At 45.0% G+C, this 21685-nt stretch overlaps 1 protein-coding gene across 2 annotated transcripts in view; it reads left to right on the plus strand.

Annotated features, from left to right (window-relative positions):
• The window catches only part of ctnnbip1 (catenin, beta interacting protein 1), a 39103-nt gene extending 20998 nt beyond the window's left edge, over positions 1-18105 (plus strand). For both annotated transcript variants that reach the window (XM_056274149.1, XM_056274150.1), the window contains one exon: positions 15915-18105. In XM_056274149.1, the coding sequence (XP_056130124.1) occupies positions 15915-15973 (59 nt within the window). In that variant the 3' untranslated portion in view covers positions 15974-18105. The remainder of the gene's footprint in view (positions 1-15914) is intronic.
• The last annotated feature ends 3580 nt before the right edge of the window (positions 18106-21685 follow it).

The raw sequence follows: 21685 nt of genomic DNA on the forward strand, positions 1-21685 counted from the left end.
GATCTCATCCCAGTACCTAATGGCAGTTATGGTACCTCTGGCTAGCACGTAGAGGTCTGTGCGGCCCTCCAAGGATATGCCTCCCCAGATCATCACTGACCCACCGCCAAACCGGTCATGCTGGAGGATGTTGCAGGCAGCAGAACGTTCTCCACAGCGTCTCCAGACTCTCTCACGTCTGTCACATGTGTTCAGTGTGAACCTGCTCTCATCTGTGAAGAGCACAGGGCGCCAATGGCGAATCTGCCAACCAAGATGTTCTCTGGCAAAGGTCAATCGGGCTGCACGGTGTTGGGCTGTGAGCACAGGCCCCAATTGTGGACGTCGGGCCCTCATACCATCCTCATGCATTCTGTTTCTCACTGTTTGAGCAGAAACCTGCACATTAGTGGCCTGTTGAAGGTCGTTTTGTAGGGCTCCGGCAGTGCTCCTCCTGTTCCTCCTTGCACAAAGGACCAGATAGCGGTCCTGCTGCGGGGTTGTTGTCCTCCTGCGGCCCCCTCCACGTCTCCTGGTGTACTGGCCTGTCTCCTGGTACCTCCTCCATGCTCTGGACACTGTGCTGGGAGACACATCAAATCTTCTTGCCACAGCACGCATTGATGTGCCATCTTGGATGAGCTGCACTACCTGAGCAACTTCTGTAAGTTGCAGATACCGCCTCATGCCACCTCTAGTGGTGAGGGCACTAGCAAAATGAAAAACTAACCAAAGATCGGCCAGAAAAGATGAGGACAGGCAAATGGTCTGTGGCCACCACCTGCAAATCCATTCCTTTTATAGGGGTTGTCTTGCAAATTGTCTAATATTCCACCTGGTGGAAATTAGACAATTTACCAACAGGTGAAATTGATTCACAAATCAGTGTTGCTTCCTAACTGGGCAGGTTGATATCTCAAAAGTGTGATTGACTTGGAGCTACATTGCATTGCTTATGTGTTCCCTTTATTTTTTTGAGCAGTGTATATATATATATATATATATATATATATATATATATATATATGATAAACCTTTGAAATTTTCAGGGGTTCTCGTTTTCTCTTGGAAAAAAAACCTACACCTATTAAGCGGTCTTTCATTTTTCAGATGTCTTTTCTATTTTGTTTTAAACCATATCAGTACTTGAAGTTGGCGGAACAATATGTCTTTGACTGAAATGGTAAATCAGCACTTGGAGGCACTGTATATAAGTAATACCACTGTCCTGTAATAAAGTTGCTTTGCAGAGTTGGGACCACATGCCCTATTCACACCCAGTTCCTCTTAACCTGCCCCAATTGTCATTTCCTCAGGACCTGGGGTAGGGCGGGGTGGGGGCATTTGGTGTCTTTATGCTGTTGGGCTACAACCCTGCACAGATTGTGACCTCAAATGCTGTTGCTTCTTTGAAAAACAACTCTGTCCTACATCACCACCATGTCAGAGGCATTACATGGTCGCTTGTCTGCTTCTGCAGGCCTTTGGGGCTGAAGGCACACTGGTGACTTTTGACAAACTTTCTTGATATTAATGTACTAAAAAGGTACATTTTTATACCTGGTTGCTTCATTAGATCTGTATTATTGTTTGTTATATGAGACATCCTTTTCATCTGTAGCCTAGCTTTGTGTCTTTACCTTCTTCAGCCAACATGGTTTAGAGATCAAAGTGGCTTGTAGGCAAACAGGGTGAACCTGTTAACTGGCAGCTGTTTTGGTCACTGAGTGAAGTTAGACTGTTCTGTGCTGTCCTGGTCTTCCTCAGGGACATCTTAGTACTTGTGATGTTGTGGGTTTGAATCTTGCACATGGCATAAATCACGTCCATTTTTCTCCTGTGACCCTCCACTCTGAGTGTGGCATAGCTTATCGTTCATGATAATACGGGTATAATTTTTAATATGATAAAAGAAATTAATATCGTGAAAATGACGATATTCTGACTTGACATAATGACATCATACCGTTACGCACGGCAAGCATGGCTGAAAGCAAGAGTAACATTGCTACTGGCTCCGCGGTGGAGGTGTTGGTCCCAAAAAGGGGAGTGACTTCAGTAGTGTGGAAGTGGTTTGGTTACAAAAGGCCAGATATACAATAAACCACAGTAATATGTGAGAAGTGCAAGAAAACTGTAACAACAAAAGGGGGCAATACAACAAACTTATTTCCCCACTTCAAGCAGAAGCATCTGGTTGTGAATGAGGAGAGCCAAAACTCCGGCGAGGAGAGCTCAACAGCCAATGGGAATTTTAAACCAAGCAGACAAACTACGTTGGCTCAGCGTAGCATCGCCGAATTGTTGGCAAGTCGTACTCTGTATGACAGAAAAGACAAATGCTGGGAATAAATTATCGAAGCCATCACACTTTGTTTGGCTAAAGATATGATACCAATCCAAACAGTTGAGAAGGAAAGCTCCAAACAGCTCATTACAGAGATAATTAGTTTTTTTATTGAATATTTGAAGGGTAAGGGTTACATTCTTGCTGACATATCAAACTATAAGACTTATTTTGTTGCAGTTGTATGTTCCTGAAATTAATAATAAAATATTTTTCAGTATTTTGTCATTGTCAAGAATATCGTTATTGCAGAAACACCCTAAAATATTGTGATATTATTTTAAGGCCATATTGCACACCCCTACCCTCCACTGCACACTAATAGTTGGAAACAAAAACATTCCTATTTTTTTTTCCACATTGGAATGGTTATTCTTTTACCCTGATGAGTGTTTTTTTTTCCAGCAAATGCATTTGCTGTTATTAATGAGAGGGCTATACTTAGATTCAAAGTATTTATTGAAGACAAATCAGGTGATAGGCCCATGTTGCTATTATTTACATAATCCATGGTTTGGAACAGACATTAAAACGTGATAAAATATGGACAGGTTTATTTTCACTGTGCCCCTCCAGCAGTGGGGGGGGGGGCAGGGGGGTAAGGAGTGGATCAGAGACGGGTGGGGTCATGAAATGGCCAGAGGGAGGTGGATTGGAACAAGCCAGCAGCTTTTTGCTCATAGGTGGTTGAGCCCTGCCGGCCAGTGATGCAATTTGATTTTGATCCGTTGCTAGGCAACAGCTGAGAGAGGGACCTGACGTTTTCTATCCTGTTGGCTCAAGCTTGTCGTGACTGTGTATGTGCGCGTGCGTGTGTGTGTGTGACAGGGCGAGGTCTAGACATGATTTTAAGGCAAAGTGCTTTAGTAAAAACAGATATAGATCAGCCAAATTCTGTGGTCCCGTTTGGCATCACACACTGGTTCCAGTCATCCACTTGGCTGTGGAGGTTTGTTCTGCTGGTCAGCCAGCTCAAGTTCCTCAGTGTCTGACACTGCCCTTGTTCTGAAATTCCAGACACAACACAAGGGCCTACTCCCTTAAATAAACACATAATGATGAAGCATCACAGGAAGGCCTGGAGTGTAATGGATACATGCTAGTAAATGCACCAAGGTGTCAGCTTAAAATGGTAATGTTATTTCAAGTTGGTGTAGTTCTGCTTGAATTGTCTATAAGGTGATGATGCATAATGGATTCCCACTGAAGTATCCAGCACTTGCTATATTTCTCAGGGCTTTCACACTTGGCCACTTTGTTGTGGATGGACTGCATCCACATGGATGTGACTCTACGGGAATCATTCCTCTGAACCTTCGTACTATAAGCTGGTCACTTGGAATTTCAGAATTCTGACATATTACTTTGTAATCACTTGAATTGGTGCAATATAGCACCAACCAGAAGGAGTGTCCGCACTTGCTGGTTATGGACAAAATTGATGGTTGTTAATTAGCTCAATTTTACAAACATAGATCCATCACGACGGTACCCATCCCAGGCCCTTATCCAAAAGACAAGGTTGAGGAAGAGATTATTTTTCTTGTTCAAAATATTTCCATCAATGCCCATGTAGATAGAATACTATAGTTGAAGGAGGGATCCTCCATTTGGTAGGATTGGATAGTAAACAATGTCTTCAGTAAGAGACAGGCTGGAAACTTCAGGATGCATTAGATAATTTTTAAATGTTTTTAAAAAACACCAAATTTAGTCCGCGGTGGTGTAGCGGTCTAAGCATCGGCTCTGTGTCGATGCAGTTGCCCACTGGGGATCGGGGTTCACACCTCGGTCTCGTCAGATCCGACTATGGCTGGATTTAGTGAAGCAGCAATAATTGGCAACGCTGTCTTCTGGAGGGGGGCGGAGTCGGCTTGTGTTCGTCACATGAATGCGTCTGTGTGTGTGTGTGTCGGAAAAAGCATTGGTTCGGCCTGGACTTGCCTTGTCACAGAAGTGGCGACGTCTCCTTCGAGACTGCCAGCCGGAGAGATGCAGTTGGCAAACGCAGGCAGTATGAGGGTGGATGTTTGAACTAGAATAGGGATTGATTGGCCACTAAATTGGAAGAAAAAGGGAAAAATCAGAAATAAATTTATTTAAAAAAAAAAAACAAATTTCGCAGGTGAGAAAATGGACATTTTATTCCTATAGTTGCTAGTCTGGACTTATGATATTAAAATTAACTGGATCAGGTGTCCGGGTGGCGTTGCAGTCTATTCCGTTGCCTACCAACACAGGGATCGCCGGCGTTGCCTCCGGCTTGGTTGGGTGTCCCTACAGACACAATTGGCCATGTTTGCAGGTGCGAAGCCGGATGTGGGTGTGTTCAGGTCGCTGCAGAAGCGCCCCCTGGTTGGTTGGGGCACCTGTTAAGGGGGAAGGGGGAACTGGGGGGAATAGCGTGATCCTCCCACGTGCTATGTTCCCCTGGTGAAACTCCTCACTGTCAGGTGAAAAGAAGCAGCTGGCGACTCCACATGTATTGGAGGAGGCATGTGGTAGTCTGTAGCCCTCCCCGGATCGGCAGAGGGGGTGGAGCAGAGATCAGCATGGCTTGGAAGAGTGGTGTAATTGGCCGAATACAATTGGGGAGGGAAAAAAGGGGGGGGTCCCTCCCAAAAAATTAACTGGTTCATTCATTGCATGTATGCGCATATTTATGCTGCAGCAAGCCTTTCGCAATCTTCTTGTAAATACTCGTTTTTCACACACCCCTTAATTTTCTTGGAATATTTGCCTCCCTTCAGATATTAAGCATGCTTGTCTCCTTGTTGTCCACAACTCTGCAGCTATACCCACCATTAGAGTTGGGTCTGATCCAATATCAGTATCAGGTGCCGATACTGACATAATTCACTCATCGTACATCGGACTGATGTTACCGATCCATGATCAATCCAGATTCCATAGGCTGATGTTTTTATGAATTATAAATATATAATAATGCAATTTTAAGCCCATAGTCAAAATGGTATATGCAAGTTCAGGTATGTAAGTGTTTTGAGTCTGGGGACATGGGACACTAGCGGTTTGCTTGCCCACATAGAGAGCGGGAAGCGGAGGATGTGGAAGCCGCCAAACAGGTGGCTGAAGCGGGGGGGTAGTAGTGAGGAGGCAGTGGTCGGGGGATAACGAGGCAGACAACGAGGAAACAAGTGAAATACCATAAAATGTAAACCTGAGGGCGTCCGGGTAGCGTAGCAGTCTATTCCGTTGTCTACCAACATGGGGATCGGCGGCTCGAATCCCTGCGTTACCTCCGGCTTGGTTGGGCGTCCCTACAGACACAATTGGCCTTGTCTGCGGGTGGGAAGCTGGATGTGGGTATGTGTCCTGGTCGCTGCACTAGTGCCTCCTCTGGTCGGTCGGGGCGCCTGTTCGGGGGGGGGGGGGGGGGGGACAGGGGGAATAGCATGATCCTCCAATGTGCTACTACGTCCCCCTGGCAAAACTCCTCACTGTCAGGTGAAAAGAAGCAGCTGGCAACTCCACATGTATCGGAGGAGGCATGTGGTAGTCTGCAGCCCTCCCCGGAACAGCAAAGGGGGCAGCGCACCGACCGAGACGGCTCGGAGAGTGGGGTAAATTGGCCAAATGCAATTGGGGAGACTAAAAGGGGGGGGGGTCCAAAAAAAAGTAAACCTGGAGTCTCCTAAACTCCATAGTAATTCGGAGAAAGAAAATGGCCACGGATGACGTAGTAACTGTATAAGAGGGAAGCAGTGTGTATAGAGTTAGTGTTGTTATTGCGTGCATCACCTCCCTGGCAGCTACTGCAGCCGAGCCTGGGTAGGAGCCGCAGAGTGACAGGTAGGAGGCGACGGTGGACCCACCTGTTTCAGTGACGACAAGCGGCAGGACAAGTGAAGAACCGCATTTACAGTCTTCCATGACTTGATTAAGGATATTGTCACAATTTATTTTAATTGATCCTTGGAGAATGAAAAATTCAAACACCAGACAGTACACATGGGTGAAGGTTTGAGGGAACAGGATCTGTGCTGCCAGGCTAGACAGGGTGTATATCACCAGACACCTTAACACCAGGTTAGTCAGGAGCAACATATTTCTTTTTTTTGGGAGGGGGGATTCCCCCCCTTTTTCTCCCCAATTGTACCCGGCTGATTACCCCACTCTTCCAAGCCATCCCGGTTGCTGCTCCACCCCCTCTGCCGATCCGGGGATGGTTTCAGACTACCACGTCTCCTCCGATACATGTGGAGTCGCCAGCTGCTTCTTTTCACCTGACAGTGAGGAGTTTCAGCAGGAGGACATAGCACATGGGAGGATCACGCTATTCCCCCCAGTTCCCCCTTCCCCCTGAACAGGCGCCCCGACTGACCAGAGGAGGCGCTAGTGCAGCGACCAGAACACATACCCACATCTGGCTTCCCTCCCGCAGACACGGCCAATTATGTCTGTAGAGATGCCCGACCAAGCTGGAGGTAACACGGGTTGGAGCAACATATTTCTAGTTGGTTTTACAGAACACCACTTAGTCAATGTTGTTTTGTCTTTCACCAACAAAAAAATATAACTCTTTCAGGCATTTTGACATTAAATGACAACAGGATAGGTCTTTTAGTAAAAAAAAAAATTCTTTAATTAATTATTTTGGGTAATGTGGAAACGGGAAACAGCACAGTTTGACTCAATTAACACATTAAAGGAGTTGTCATAGCAATTTCCACTCCTACACCTGTTTGTATGTGAAGCCTTCATAAACTACGGTGCAAATACATTTTGCAAGGTTTGGAATAAATTAAAATTTAACGCTTTTTGTATATTTTTTGCTCTAAGAAGTGCTGTGTGGTTTACAGCAACCTCGTGTAACCTTACACATAATACCAACAGCAGCAACAACGATGATGATGATAATGATGATAATCTACTACTACTACTACTTTCGGCTGCTCCCGGTAGGGGTCGCCGCAGCGGATCATCCATTTCCATTTCTTCCTATCCACTGTATATTCCTCTGTCACACCAGCCACCTTCATGTCCTCTCTCACCACATCCATAAACCTCCTCTTTGGCCTTCCTCTTTTTCTCTTTCCTGGCAGCTCCATATTCAGCATCCTTCTCCCAATATACCCAGCATCTCTCCTCCATACATGTCCAAGCCATATCAATCTTGCCTCTCTTGCTTTGTCTCCAAACCATCCAACCTGAGCTGTCCCTCTAATATAATCATTCCTAATCCTGTCCTCCTTCGTCACTCCCAATGAAAATCTTAGCATCTTCAACTCTGCCACCTCCAGCTCCGCCTCCTGTCTTTTCATCAGTGCTACTGTCTCCAAACCATATAACATAGCTGGTCTCGCAACCATCTTGTAAACCTTCCCTTTAACTCTTGCTGGTACCCTTCTGTCGCAAATCACTTGTGACACTTTTCTCCACCCACTCCACCCTGCCTGCACTCTCTTCTTCACCTCTCTTCCCCACTCCCCGTTACTTTGGACAGTTGACCCCAAGTATTTGAACTCGTAGGCCTTCATCACCTCTACTCCTTGCATCCTCACCATTCCACTGTCCTCCCGCTTATTCACGCATAGGTATTCCATCTTGCTGTTACTGACTTTCATTCCTCTTCTCTCCAGTGCATACCTCCACCTCTCCAGGCTCTCCTCAACCTGTTCCGTACTCTCACTACAGATCACAATGTCATCTGCAAACATCATAGTCCATGGAGACTCCTGTCTGATCTCATCAGTCAACCTGTCCATCACCATTGCAAACAAGAAAGATGATAATGATGATAATAATTAATAATTAAGAAAAAAGCTCTGGTATCAGTGTCGGCAGAAATAAAAATTCAGGTATCGGAATTTGAATCGGAACTGGGAAAAAAATGAATCATGCATCTCTACCCACCATGCCTCTTTTATTGTCACTTGGTAATTCAAAGAATTGTTTTCATTTCTTTATTGTTGCCAAGGAAACAAACATTCCATCCTCCAGATACCGTACCATCCGAATGTTCACTGACTTCATACTTAAAAAGTGGATGGTACCGGACTGATGCGCATGTATTCCATACTGTGAAAGCTAGAGCAGATCAGATCTCATTTGTGCAGTGAATGCAGGTGGTGCATTTCTGTCAATATTTATACACCACCTCTGGTTCCCTTTCTTCATACCGCCATAACCTGTTGGCTGGTTCTTTACCGTAGCTTCATTTGGTAGGCCAATGAAGTCTTGAGGGATTGAAAGGGAATGCAACTTGAAAGGGAATGCAAGTCCACAGTAAAAGACATCCTCCCTTTAAAAGTCTGCCTGTTATCAAGCTTACGATGCTCTGAATGCACCATAGAAAACATCCTAATTATCTCCCCTGTAGAAATCGCCAAATGAAACACAGAACGTCTGTGCCATCTTATGAAAAGGGTCCGCCCTTTGTGCCAAATACATGTGGAAGCACACAGTCCCTGCCCTACTTTCATTTCTCCACAATAATTAAATCTAACAAGCAGTCAGGGACTCTGGAGTGGAAAGGCTTTTTATAGTGAAAGTGCAAGAATGGTATTTCAAGTGCTTCACACCCCCCTCTATAAGTGTGGAATTCGGTGTTAACGGTATTTTAGTTGTTTATTGTGAAAGGTTGTTTTTTTTCATCCCCCCCCCTTTTTTTTTTCTTCTCCCCAGTTGAATCCAGCCAATTACCTCACTCTTCCAAGCCATCCCGGTCAGTGCTTCACCCCCTCTGCCAGTCCAGGGAGGACTGTAGACTACCACATGCCTCCTCCGATACATGTGGAGTTGCCAGCCGCTTCTTTTCCCCTGAATAGTGAGGAGTTTCGCCAGGGGGACGTAGCGTGTGGGAGGATCAAGCTATTCACCCCAGTTCTCCCTCCCCCCAAACAGGTGCCCCAACCAACCAGAGGAGGCGCTAGTGCAGCGACCAGGACACATACCCACATTCAGCTTCCCACCCACAGACATGGCGAATTGTGTGTAGGGATGCCCGACCAAGCCGGAGGTAACACGGGGATTCGTACCGGCGATCCTCGTGTTGGTAGGCAACGGAATAGACTGCCACACCACCCAGATGCCCTGTCAAAGGGTTTTTTGTTGTTGTTGCCACATCGAGCTTAGGTTATTACAGCTGTCATTTTTTTCCCTGTGACTCCTGTGTGTTGGGGAATAGCCATCAAGGGGTTAGGTTTGTATGAATCCAGCAAATCAATTCTCAAGCATTTGCAGTCCAATTCAGAGCTAACCACCATTTGCTTGAATGAAGTGGGCTTTGCCAAACTGCCAAGCATGACTGGGCAAGAAGAGACTAATAATTCGCACATCTTAACAACATCTAGGAGACCTGTTAACCTCCCTTTAGCAGTATGTAAATTACAAATTGGTCAAATTAAATAGTCTCTACCAGTTGATCACAAATTTCTTGTGGACGAATGGTTTTTGTATACAAGGTTAATAGTACACTGCAAATCCAGTCATCTTTCTAATCCCCATTTTACTAGAACAGTTAACCTAAGCTACTATGAACTTGCTAATTATCAAATATTGCCAAGGTATTTCCAGTAGAGCCCCAGACTTTCTGATGAGTCATTGAAACTCATGAATGGCTCCATGTTAACCAGATACCAACTGACAAACTCCAATGTCTGGTTGATAGGTGCCATTTGCTGACTCAAACTGAGATTAATTCATAATCATGGGTTTATCCCGGCAATCAGTGATTCTAATCCGATACACTTTTTGTCAAATTCAGTGACTATGTCCTCACAGTCTGTTAGCTGTCTGTTATATGTGTGCACTGAAAAAATATCCAGTGTGCATACACAGCTCTGGCACTGGTAGCAGGAAACAAACCAAGTGGCTCGGAGTGAGCCACACAACATTATTTCAGCCATAGACTAACATTACATGACCATATGTGATGCACTGTAAATGCCACACTCCTGCCTGATCTTGTCCGTCAACCTGTCCATCGCCATTGCAAACAAGAAAGGGCTCAGAGCCAATCCTTGATGTAATCCCACGTCCACCTTGAACCCATCTGTCATTCCAACCGCACACCTCACCACTATCACACTTCCCTCATGCATATCCTGCACCACTCCTACGTATTTCTCTACAATTCCCGACTTCCTCATACAATACCACACCTCCTCTCTCGGCACCCTGTCATATGCTTTCTCTAAATCCACAAAGACACAATGTAACTCCTTCTAACCTTCTCTATACTTCTCAATCAATATTCTCGAAGCAAACATCATATCAGTAGTGCTCTTTCGTGGCATGAAACCATACTGCTGCTCGCTAATCATCACCTCTCCTCTTAACCTAGCTTCTATTATTCTTTCCCATATCTTCATGTTGTGCCTGATCAACTTCATACCTCTGTAGTTGCTACAGTTATGCACATCGCTCTTATTCTTGAAAATCGGTACCAGTATATTATTTCTCCACTCCTGAGGCATCCGCTCACTTTCCAAGATTGTGTTGAACAATCTAGTTAAAAACTCCACTGCCATCTCTCCTAAACATCTCCATGCCTCCACAGGTATGTCACCTGGACCAACTGCACTCTTTATCCTCTTCATAGCTGCCCTCACTTCCTCCTTGCTAATTCACCGCACTTCCTGATTCACTATCCCCACATCATTCAACTAACCTTCTCTCTCTCTCATTTTCTTCATTCGTCAGCCCCTCTAAGTAGTCCTTCCACCTTCTCAACACACTCTCCTCCCTTGTCAGCACATTTCCATCTCTATCCTTGATCACCCTAACTTGCTGCACATCCTTCCCAGCTTGGTCCCTCTGTCTAGCCAATCGGTACAAGTCCCTTTCTCCTTCCTTAAGGCCCAAACATACTTGGGCAGAACGTACGCGGAGCGGACTCCGCCGGACTAAAAGCGGACTAAAAGTGGACGTCCGCATTTAGTGCAGCGGAGTCCGCTCCGCGTACGTTCCGCCCGAGTATGCTTGGGCCTTTAGTGTCTAAATTCTCATACAACTCACCATACACCTTTTCCTTTGCCTTTGCCACCTCTCTCTTTGCTTTAGGCTGCATCTCCTTGTACTCCTATCTACTTTCTTCATCTCTCTATCCCACTTCTTCTTTGCCACCCTCTTCCTCTGTATACTTTGCTATACTTAGTCATTCCACCACCAAGTCTCCTTGTCTTCCTTCCTCTGTCCTGGTGACACACCAAGTACCATCCTAGCTGTCTCCCTCACTATTTCTGCAGTGGTTGCCCAGCCATCCGGCAACTCTTCACTACCACCCAGTGCCCATTTTAACTCCTCCCTGAACTCCACACAACAGTCTTCCTTCTTCAACCTCTACCATTTGATCCTTTGCTCTGCCTTCACTCTCTTCCTCTTCTTGGTCTCCAAAGTCATCCTACAGACCATCCAATGCTGCCTAGCTACGTTCTCCCCCTTCACCACCTTGCAGTCTCCAATCCCTTTCAGATCGTGCCTTCTGCATAAGATATAGTCCACCTGTGTGCACTTTCCTCCACTCTTATACGTCACCCTGTTTTCCTCCCTCTTGAAATATGTATTCACCACAGCCATTTCCATCCTTGTTGCAAAATCCACCACCATCTGTCCTTCCACATTTCTCTCCTTGACACCATACCTACCCATCACCTCTGTTCCCTTCACCTACATGCCCACTGAAGTCTGCTCCAGTCACCACTCTCTCCCCCTTGGGTACACTCTCCACCACTTCATCCAACTCACTCTAGAATTCTTCTTTCTATCCTATCTCACACCCAACTTGCGGGGGGCATATGCGCTGATAACATTCATCAATACACCTTCAATTTCCAGCTTCATACTCATCACTCTGTCCGACATTCTCTTCACCTCCACCACACTCTTGACATACTCTTCCTTCAGAATTACCCCTACCCCATTTCTCCTCCCATTCGCATCATGGTAGAAGAGTTTGAACCCACCTCCGCTGCTCCTGGCCTTACTCCCCTTCCACCTGGACTCTTGCACACACACAGTATACCTACCTTTCTTCTTTTCATCATATCAGACAGCTCTCTCCCTTTGCCAGTCATAGTGCGAACATTCAAAGTTCCGACTCTCACCTCCACACTCCTACCCATTCTCCTCAACCGCTGCCTCTGGACATGCCTTCCCCCTCTCCTTCTCTTTTGCCCAACAGTAGCATGGTTTCCGCCGGCACCCTGCTGGCCAACAGTACTGACGGCAGTCATTGGTAACCCGGGCCTCAACCAAGCCGGTATGGAAATCTGACTTATGATCCGCATATTAGATTTGGCAAAGATTTTACACCGGATGCCCTTCCTCATGAATCCTCCCCGTTTATCCGGGTTTGGGACCGGCACTAAGAATGCACTTGCTTGTGCAGCCTCAGTGGCTGGGTTACTCTAAATACCACACTAAATCTTCTAAATTTCCGCCATATTTAAATCACTGTAACGTCCTTAATTCTCACTCTGTTTGGACACATGATGCATTAGAATGTTCGCTGACTTCTTGTGACACAATGCAAAAATCTAAGCTGTACGATGTGTAGTTTTTGAGATACAAGCATTGTTCGGAGGGTGTGTACCCATATAAAATGCAGGGAAGGGAGGGGTGTATTTATTTGGCTGTTGAGTTCAAACATCAACAGGGTTTCTCCAGAATTGCTGGCTCCACCTTTTAAGTGAATTACAAAAGGAATAGATTTGACAGGAAGAAACCGGAGCCCCTGGGGTCATAAAATCTCTTAAGTCTTTGGCATATTATTTCTTCTGTTTTGTGTTTTTCTTCACACTGCTTATTGGTATTCCTTAAATCATTTTGGAATGGACTGAGTTGGAGCAGTGGTGATGATTGAATTGTTATAAAGCCTCAGATCCTAGCATTATGAGGATAGGGCAGGTTGCTGAGGGCAGGGCAAGTTGCTGAAGGCAACAGGGCAAGCCATACATCATCCTCACTTACGGCTCTGTGATGATCAATGGTGATTTTGCACCACAGGTGAACGTGGCCATAAATTCAATTAGACATTGGGAGGGTTCTGTCATCACAGCATCCTCTCTGTTGATTCTATAGTGATGGCTGGGAGAGTTCACAGTGATCCAGACATTGTCCCCTTTATATCATGTCTGTCACTGAGACTGGATGATGGTCTAGATCAGCGGTGGCTAACCATGTGCCATGGAGAGCCATGTGTATGCAGGTTTTCATTCCAACCCTACTCCATACCAGGTGATTTCACTGACACATTCTTCCTCTTTGGTTGAAGGGTTGCTAATCGGTGAAATCACCTGGTGTGGAGTCCGGCTGGAATGAAAACCTGCATACACATGGCTCTCCATGGCACATGGTTAGCCATCCCTGGTCTAGATAGCTTTACTCTTCTGACATTCAGATGTCACTGCAGATAGAAACTACTTATTGCTGGTCACACCTAGGCCTGTATTTTAACGTTATAAGTGCACAGTCTAAAGCACATGGGGCAAGTTCATTCAGGGTGTCCAAATCCACTTTTGCTAGTTTAACGGCAGATAATCTGAGTGCAAAGTTAAGTGTATGGTTCAAAGAGGTTGTACTTAGTCTCTTGATTAATCATAGGTGTATTTTGAGCATAACATGAAATAAACCAATCAGTGTCATCTCCCATTCCCTTTAAATGCCCGGTGCGCTTGCATCTTGGCGGATTGCTATTATAATAGCGGATTTTCCAAGTAGTAGAAAGAACACTTCTCTGCAGAGGAAACAGATCCAGGATTTCACCAAACCATTATGACTTTTTTCATTTAAATTTCACATGTTGTTCACCCACCTACGGAGGCTTATATTACTATTTAATAATGCGCCTTTAAAATAACAGTAAAATACTGCGCCATTGACTTAAGACCAGGTTTTTGTTGGTCAATTATTCAATTGCTTTCCGCTGCCTCAAGATAGCAATGTGCCAACAATGTGCCTGACCACAACTCAATTTAAGACCAACATGCCTATGGGCACAAGTACATTTGCTATTTAAACAACATGGGTGCTGGATGGGAATATGACAACTACGTCAACCTGAAACTAGCAAATATACTTGCATTGCGCTTGGTGCCAGATATAAGATAGAGCCCCTGGTGTTATCAAGGCTGGGAGTACACAAATTATGCATTTCCTGGATCATTACAGTATAGATGACATTTTTCCGCAATAACATTTAAGCTCCCACATCAGACTGGTGGCACGGTGGCCCAGTGGTTAGCATGGTTGCCTTACAGCAAGAAGGTCCTGGGTTCAAACCCCAGGCCGTCCCAGGTCCTTTCTGTTTGGAGTTTGCACGTTCTCCCCTTGTCTGCATGGGTTTCCTCCGGGTGCTCCAGTTTCCTCCCATCATCAAAAAGACATGCATGTTAGGGTTAATACTCTTGCCTGTGCCCCTGGCCAAGGTAATGGAAAGAAGAACTGGAGTTGGTCCCTGGGTGCTGCAGCTGCCCACTGCTCCTATATGATAGGATGCTGAGAACAAATTTTGTTGTAACCTGTACAATGACAAAAATAAAGTGGCTTTCTTTCTGAAAGTGGAATTTAACCGTGTTTGGCCAAACCTCAATCATTGCACAGAATGGTCCAATGCATGGGAATATTCGGTAAAAAAGATGAACAAGGTTTTTCTGTTGGAATTAGATAAATCCTGGAAACATAACTAAAAGAAAAGCAGCGTTGGAATTTCAAATCTTCAGTAATGTTTCATTTTGCCTTTTCTCGCTACCCAGACCCTCTTCCACTCTTGGAAAAACAAACGCAACCCATTGCCAAATTCAGATTATTAAAGAAACAGGCGGGTTTGTTTCGTTTTGAGGAAATCAACCACTATTGTTGTGGGCGGGACTTCAAGTGACCTTCTCCTCCAATGGAGCAATGGAGAAGTCTCCTCTCAAAATGTCATCAAACAATGTTGACGTTTGTCGACTTTGTGCTTGTCATAAATCCAAAAAGAACAAGCATCATCTATTTAATGGTACTGTAAAAAAGCAATGTGCTTTAGATTTTGAACAACTAATTTGGCCCATTAGGGCTAGTAATGTGCTACATCTCTGCTAACTTTGCAGACGAAGGGGCATAATTGAAAATCCATGCTTTTACCATTGCCATTCGGCAAACAGGCATGGACATTTGAAACTAAGTGTTTAAGACCTATTCTTTGCAGATCGTTGACATTGCTGACAAAATGAGTCAGGAAATTAGAAAAAATAAAGTGCTGGTTGCACTCAGATGAAGGTCAATTGTAACAAAGGTGCAAGGATGAAATTATAGTTAAAGGGAGGGGGGGGGTACACACGGCATCAATCAGAGCACACATTTCTCACATCTGTTTGGCTAGACTCTATCTTGCCTGATTAAAACCCAAAGCCCTGAAAGCAGGATGGTTTAGAGAAATGGTGTGTGTGTGTGTGTGTGTGTGCGTGCGTGCGTGCGTGTGTGCGCGCGCATGTGTGTGTATGTGTGTGTGTGTTTAAAATTCTAACTTTTAATGACTTTGGAAACTTTCTTCATGGCCCATAAGACTGTTTTGGTTTAAGTTAGAGCTCACTGTGTTTTGTGCGCCGTTGATGACTCTTAATGTCCTACCATTGGCCTTCAGGTGCAGAAGACGTGGTGATGGCATTCTCTCGTTCAGAGACGGAGGATCGGCGGCAGTGACCCTGGGGCCGCCATCGCTCCGCCCGCCCAGCCTGTGGTCCATAACAACCCAAACTCCACAAACGCATCGCTGATGAGCTCAGGAGAGGAGGAGCAACCGGAGAGGATGGAAGAGGAGGGGAAGAGATACCAGGGGGGCTGTTGCCTCACTCCCCCCTCCCCCCAACCTTTTTTCCACCCTACTCCTCCTCATACAAGCTGAGATTCTCGGCGGGTAAGCATGGGTTGGAGCCTTGGTGACAAGGCAACCAATGAAAACACTCGAAAATTATGTGGATGCATATAATTTTTTATTTCGTTTTATTTTTTCTTTTGTAATTTTTGTCCATGTTGGGGATTTAGGCTGTGTTATGCTCTGAATGCATTGGTCACTGGAGGAATTGACCATTAAGCCGTTTTGGTCAGGCAAAGAGAAACATAGTTTTGCTTAAGTAATGTGTGTTTTGATTAATGACATTTTGGGAAGAGAATATTCTTCTGCTTGTTTTATGGCGGGCGGGGTGGATTTGTTTTGAGCTAGTTGTTGTGTATAATGGTTTTCATATTCTGTCTCACCAGTTGTTGTACTGGCTACTTTATTTTTAACTATAGGCTGTTGAGAGCACAACAAGACTTTCCCTCAAAGGTAAAACGTGCGAATTAAAAGACACTAGACACACTTCTCACAGAAACATTACAGAAAAACAGGTGTACACATTCTCTCCCCAAGCATACAAAGTTTTTTGGGTTATTGTGAAATATAAAACCTTTTTTATTGTACAGACATTAGGGAGAATTTAATAATAAATTGATTGTGCCAATTGTAATTTTTTTTCTGTAAGATAAAGTTAATATGATTATGTAAAGCGGCTAAGTGACAAACTGCAAATCTAATTTATTTCTCATCGAATTTAGCTAACTCTTATAAGAACAAACCAAGAAGGTGAACAACAGTAACCAGATTAGTGACAACACAAAGCTTAAGCTGAGCATCCCCATTAAAGAAGGGTTGCTCTTGATTCACACTAAAACAGATTCAAACTAACGTCTAGCTAGCTACAGAGGGTTAAACGGAGCCAAGCTAAAGAACAGTGTGCTATCTCTGTACTGTACATGATGCACTGTTCTCAGTGGGACATCAGCAAAAACATACAGCTCTGTATTCAACACGGGGACTTTACATTGGGTTCAGTGCAAACATTTTGTAAGGGGGAAAAAAACAGTATTTTTAATGCAACTCTTGTTTCCTTCAGTAATTATATTGCCGAAAATAAAATATATCTGCTCGTGTTAATTGACCCCAACTGGAAGATTTCAACTGAATATTTCTGTTTGCTAAAATCCGACTTGCTTTTCTAGTGACATGCTCAATATTTAATGTGTTTTAAATACACTTTAACATGTATAACTTAAATAATTGTATTTAAATGTTCTGAAGCCAAGCATGTCTGCCTCGTGGTTTACAGTGTTTAATGAAGTGGATCTTATCATGATCTCGAGAGCCTCGTCACAATGACCATTGCTTGTACATTCTCGACGTTTGCGGAAGCTACTAGCTCTTAAAATATTTTAGAAAAAAAAAAGGATATCATTTTGTATGGGTAAATGTTATCTGTTATGTGTTGTTGGCAATAACCTTCATTGGAATGTCCTCAGCAGTCATCGCAATGTAGACGGCCAACAGATCCATCATGCTGTCCCTGTCGCTTATGACAAAACGAATTTTGTCTTTCGATGTTTACTTTTGTTTTAAAACGTTTTTAATTTGTCTATGCATTATTTTTCCTTTCTCGACTCAAGGGTGTCTTACTGTATATTCTGGCCATCAGGGTTGTCCTACAGCCTTCATTCAGTTTGTAGATGAACGTCAGTGTGTCTCACGCGCGCACATACATACGTGCCTGATAACCATAGTTGAACTACCAGGTTTGATTTTTAGCATGCTGTTGTTTTACTAGAAATGTGTATCTTCTTTTCACTGTGATGACCTGATGCTGCCTAGCTGTCCTATTGAATTCTCTTGTGTTGCCTTTGTATATTTTTGCTGTCCTTCTGAGTTGACAATGATTAGTTGGTTCCTTGTGGCTGCTGACCTTGTCTTGACTTAATGCTTCCAAATCCTATACCAACTGAACCATTAAAAGAAGTTTTAAACAGTGTTAAGTGTTTCCCCCCCTTTCTGTGTGAGAGTTTAAATCTATTGCATATGCAGTCGTAGATCTCGAACATCAATATGTTACTCCTTAAAAAGGGGATGTGTATCATCATTTAGATATAGCCGTAAAGGGGCATCCAGGTGGCATAGCGGTCTATTCCGTTGCCTACCAACACGGGGATCACCGGTTCGAATCCCCGTGTTACCTCCGGCTTGGTAAGGCATCCCTACAGACACATTTGGCCGCGTCTGTGGGTGGGAAGCCAGATGTGCGTAAGTGTCCTTGTTGCTGCACTAGCGCCTCCTCTGGTTGGTCGGGGCACCTGTTCGGGGGGGGGGGGGGATAGCGTGATCCTCCCACGTGCTACATCTCCCTGCCGAAACTCCTCACTGTCAGGGGAAAAGAAGCAGCTGACGACACCACATGTATTGGAGGAGAAGTGGTAGTCTGCAGCCCTCCTCGGATCAGCAGATGGGATGGAGCAGTGACTGGGATGGTTCGGAAGAGTGGGGTAATTGGCCGGATACAATTGGGGAGAAAAGGGGGGGGGATATAGCTGTAAAGAAATATGACAGAGCTGCCCAACTGAGCCAGAGCATGGCTCAATGATCTTTGTGTACCTTGTTTAAAAGGGACATTCAGCCTAGAAATAAACATTCAGGCAGAAATATGATTCACTACATAATGCAAAGTCGAAACAGAGGGTATATTCTTTGTTGCACTGTTTTTGTCTACAGTTGCAGATTTCATAAGCTGACTTCTATTCCATGGTCTGTTTTGGGGAAGCATGGACAATAAAAGGCTTACTTTTTCAACATGAGCCCTTAATTTCTCTAGCTTTACGCCAACTCATAAACTCTGGGGGGGGGGGGGAGTCCGGGCTTGTTTCTCTCCCCCTGCATATTACTTTCTCATACTGTATTCACATATTGCAATGTTTGAGTACTTGTCAGCCACTTATATTGCCCATTTTGAGACTTTCAAATACACCATCATTAAATTACAGAGGTACCATCCCCTAAGTGGTTGTACTCCAGTGGCAGGCATCCGCACCACTAGAGAAAACAAAACGTGACCACTTAACCCAGCCCAAATCCACAGCTCTTGACAGTCACAAGTCTCCAAAAGCTGGCATGTCAGGCATTAATTGAGACATTTGTTTGTATCTGGTGAAATCTGGGTGTCAAGTTGACCACGGGATGCCTTGTTTTTCCCCTGCTAATGACAAACATCTGTCCATTGTTCCCATGGTCTCTTTTGCGGACGCATCAGAATCCAAAGATTTAAGGGGAGCTAGCTCTGCACAATAAAACACTGGCTGTTAATAGATTGTGAAATGCACCGTCCTGGCATGATCTACCCTGCTCAAATCCCGCGAATGAAACTCATACCTCTCAACAAATCAAGCCAAGTCCCTAGATGACCTCAGAATGTTCAAATTATAAAGATGGATCACAAATTCAAGGAAAGCTTGACCCCTACAGTGAGGGGGGTCCGGGGGCTCTGTTTTGTTATGGGGGCATTTTCCAGGCATGGCCTGGGTCCACTTGTCTCCTTAGAGGGAAGGGTCACTGCAAATCTATACAAAGTTTTTCTGAGTGATCACCTTTATCCTATGATGAAACATCTCTATCCTGATGGGAGTGGTCTCTTCCTGGATGACAATGCCCCCATCCACAGGGCACGAGGGGGGTCACTGAATGGTTTGATGAGGATGAAAATGATGTAAATCATATGCTATGGCCTTCTCAGTCACCAGATCTCAACCAAATTGAACACCTGTGGGAGATTTTGGACCGACATGTTAGACAGTGCTCTTCACCACCACCATCAAAATACCAAATGAGGGAATATCTTTTGGAAGAGTGGTGCCCATACCTCCAGTAGAGTTCAGAGACTTGTAGGATCTATGACAAGGAGCACTGAAGCTGTTCTGGAGGCTCCAACACCTTACTAAGACGCTTTGTTGGTTTGTCCTTCAACTTGTCACTGGTCTGTATAATAGGAGCATGGTACTAGATCTTGGTATGAAGATTATCCAAAGATATGCCCTATCGTTCTTCAATCCTAAAATGAGATTTAAAAAAACAAAAGCCGAGATAAACTTTGATTTATTACCGTAGGCAAATCGCACATGTATTATTCAACGGCGCGATTCAGCAGATTAAAGCATTTACCTATGGCAGTGGCTCTCTAAAGGACGCGCTAGCCTCGTTTTGGGTTAGTTTGGCTTTCTCTCGTGACTCAAACGGGGACGCGACTTCTAAACACAACGGGGTAGATCCGGACCAGAGTGTCCTGCTGATGGCTGCGGATGCAGACGGGGCACACACGCGCGCGCCATGTGAGGGCATCCCGTCTCTCGTCTCATCCGCATGTCGCGAGCGCCCAGTCGCGCTGTACACGTCAGCCTCAGCGTCGTGTTGATCTGTCAGACGGCCCAGGCCCCGAGCTTGGCACACAGCAGACCGCCTCTGTCTCAGGCGAGCCCATAACCACTGCCCCCCCACCACCACCCCGCAGCAGCAGCAGCAGCAGATCACGTTATGCAACAGTGGACCAGCATCCCGTCTCTGTTCCGTGTGGCTGAGAGCCCAGGTGAAGATCAGGCCTCATCGGGGGGAGATGGGTTAACAAGACGCCAGTGAAAAGGCAGCTGAGGCTTTGCCATTTGGCGTATCCTTGAGTTTCCTTTGCTGATGTTGTAGTTGAAGCACTTTATGCCATAACTCGTGATGATGCGAAACGCCTTTTGAACGTATTGCAAGATTGTTTCAGTGAGTTAAAGCCTTTTTTTCCGACGGGCAAAGTAAGCAAGAATATGCAGTATGGTTGTCTTTATGCTTGCTCAATAACCCAGGTAAGAAAATCAAAGAAAGTTGAACAGATGAACTGATTCGACTTTCTTTGGTGCAGTATGATTGACGTGACATTTATACAAAAATAGCGGATGCAAGCGATTCAGCCCTCCAAAACACAGACTTGTTTCTGACAGGAATAAGCCAAATCATCTTATTAGTGCAGCGCTGCACGGCAGTTGGCAAAACATCACCTTTAATATACGGGATTACTGATGACAGATCTTATTTAAGTCTAGCTTTAAATTAACCCATTCCCTCCATTCCTCGTCGGTGTAAGTAGGAATCTGGTAATTCAGCTCAATATACCTGATTTGCTATGCACCGGTTATTTAACCTCCACTAAGAAACACGGTGGAGTTGTTGGTGGCTACAAATATGAGGCTGCATTTCTTATATATGATTAAGGAGCCATTGTGCGGGGGATGCTCACTTTGAACTTTGGAGAAACTGCGCAGGAACAACTCCCTCCGCCTCGCAAATCTGAGACGGAGCATAAAGCTCGGCAGATGAAATGGATACGAGCAGTTCCTCCTTTCATCTTCAAAGCAGAGGAGTGAGCTCAAAGCCGTCGCAGCCGCAGAAGTGAAGGGGGCCGAGCTGCCTCCCACCTTATGACTCGACATTATTAAACAAAAAGCCTTGCAGGATCCGCCAGGGAGAATGGAGAGGCGTGCTGACATAAAGGACGCATGCTGTGGAGTAATGCAGCACTGCAC

The sequence above is a fragment of the Lampris incognitus genome, chromosome 2 (assembly GCF_029633865.1).
Source record: "Lampris incognitus isolate fLamInc1 chromosome 2, fLamInc1.hap2, whole genome shotgun sequence".
Lineage (NCBI taxonomy): Eukaryota > Metazoa > Chordata > Actinopteri > Lampriformes > Lampridae > Lampris > Lampris incognitus.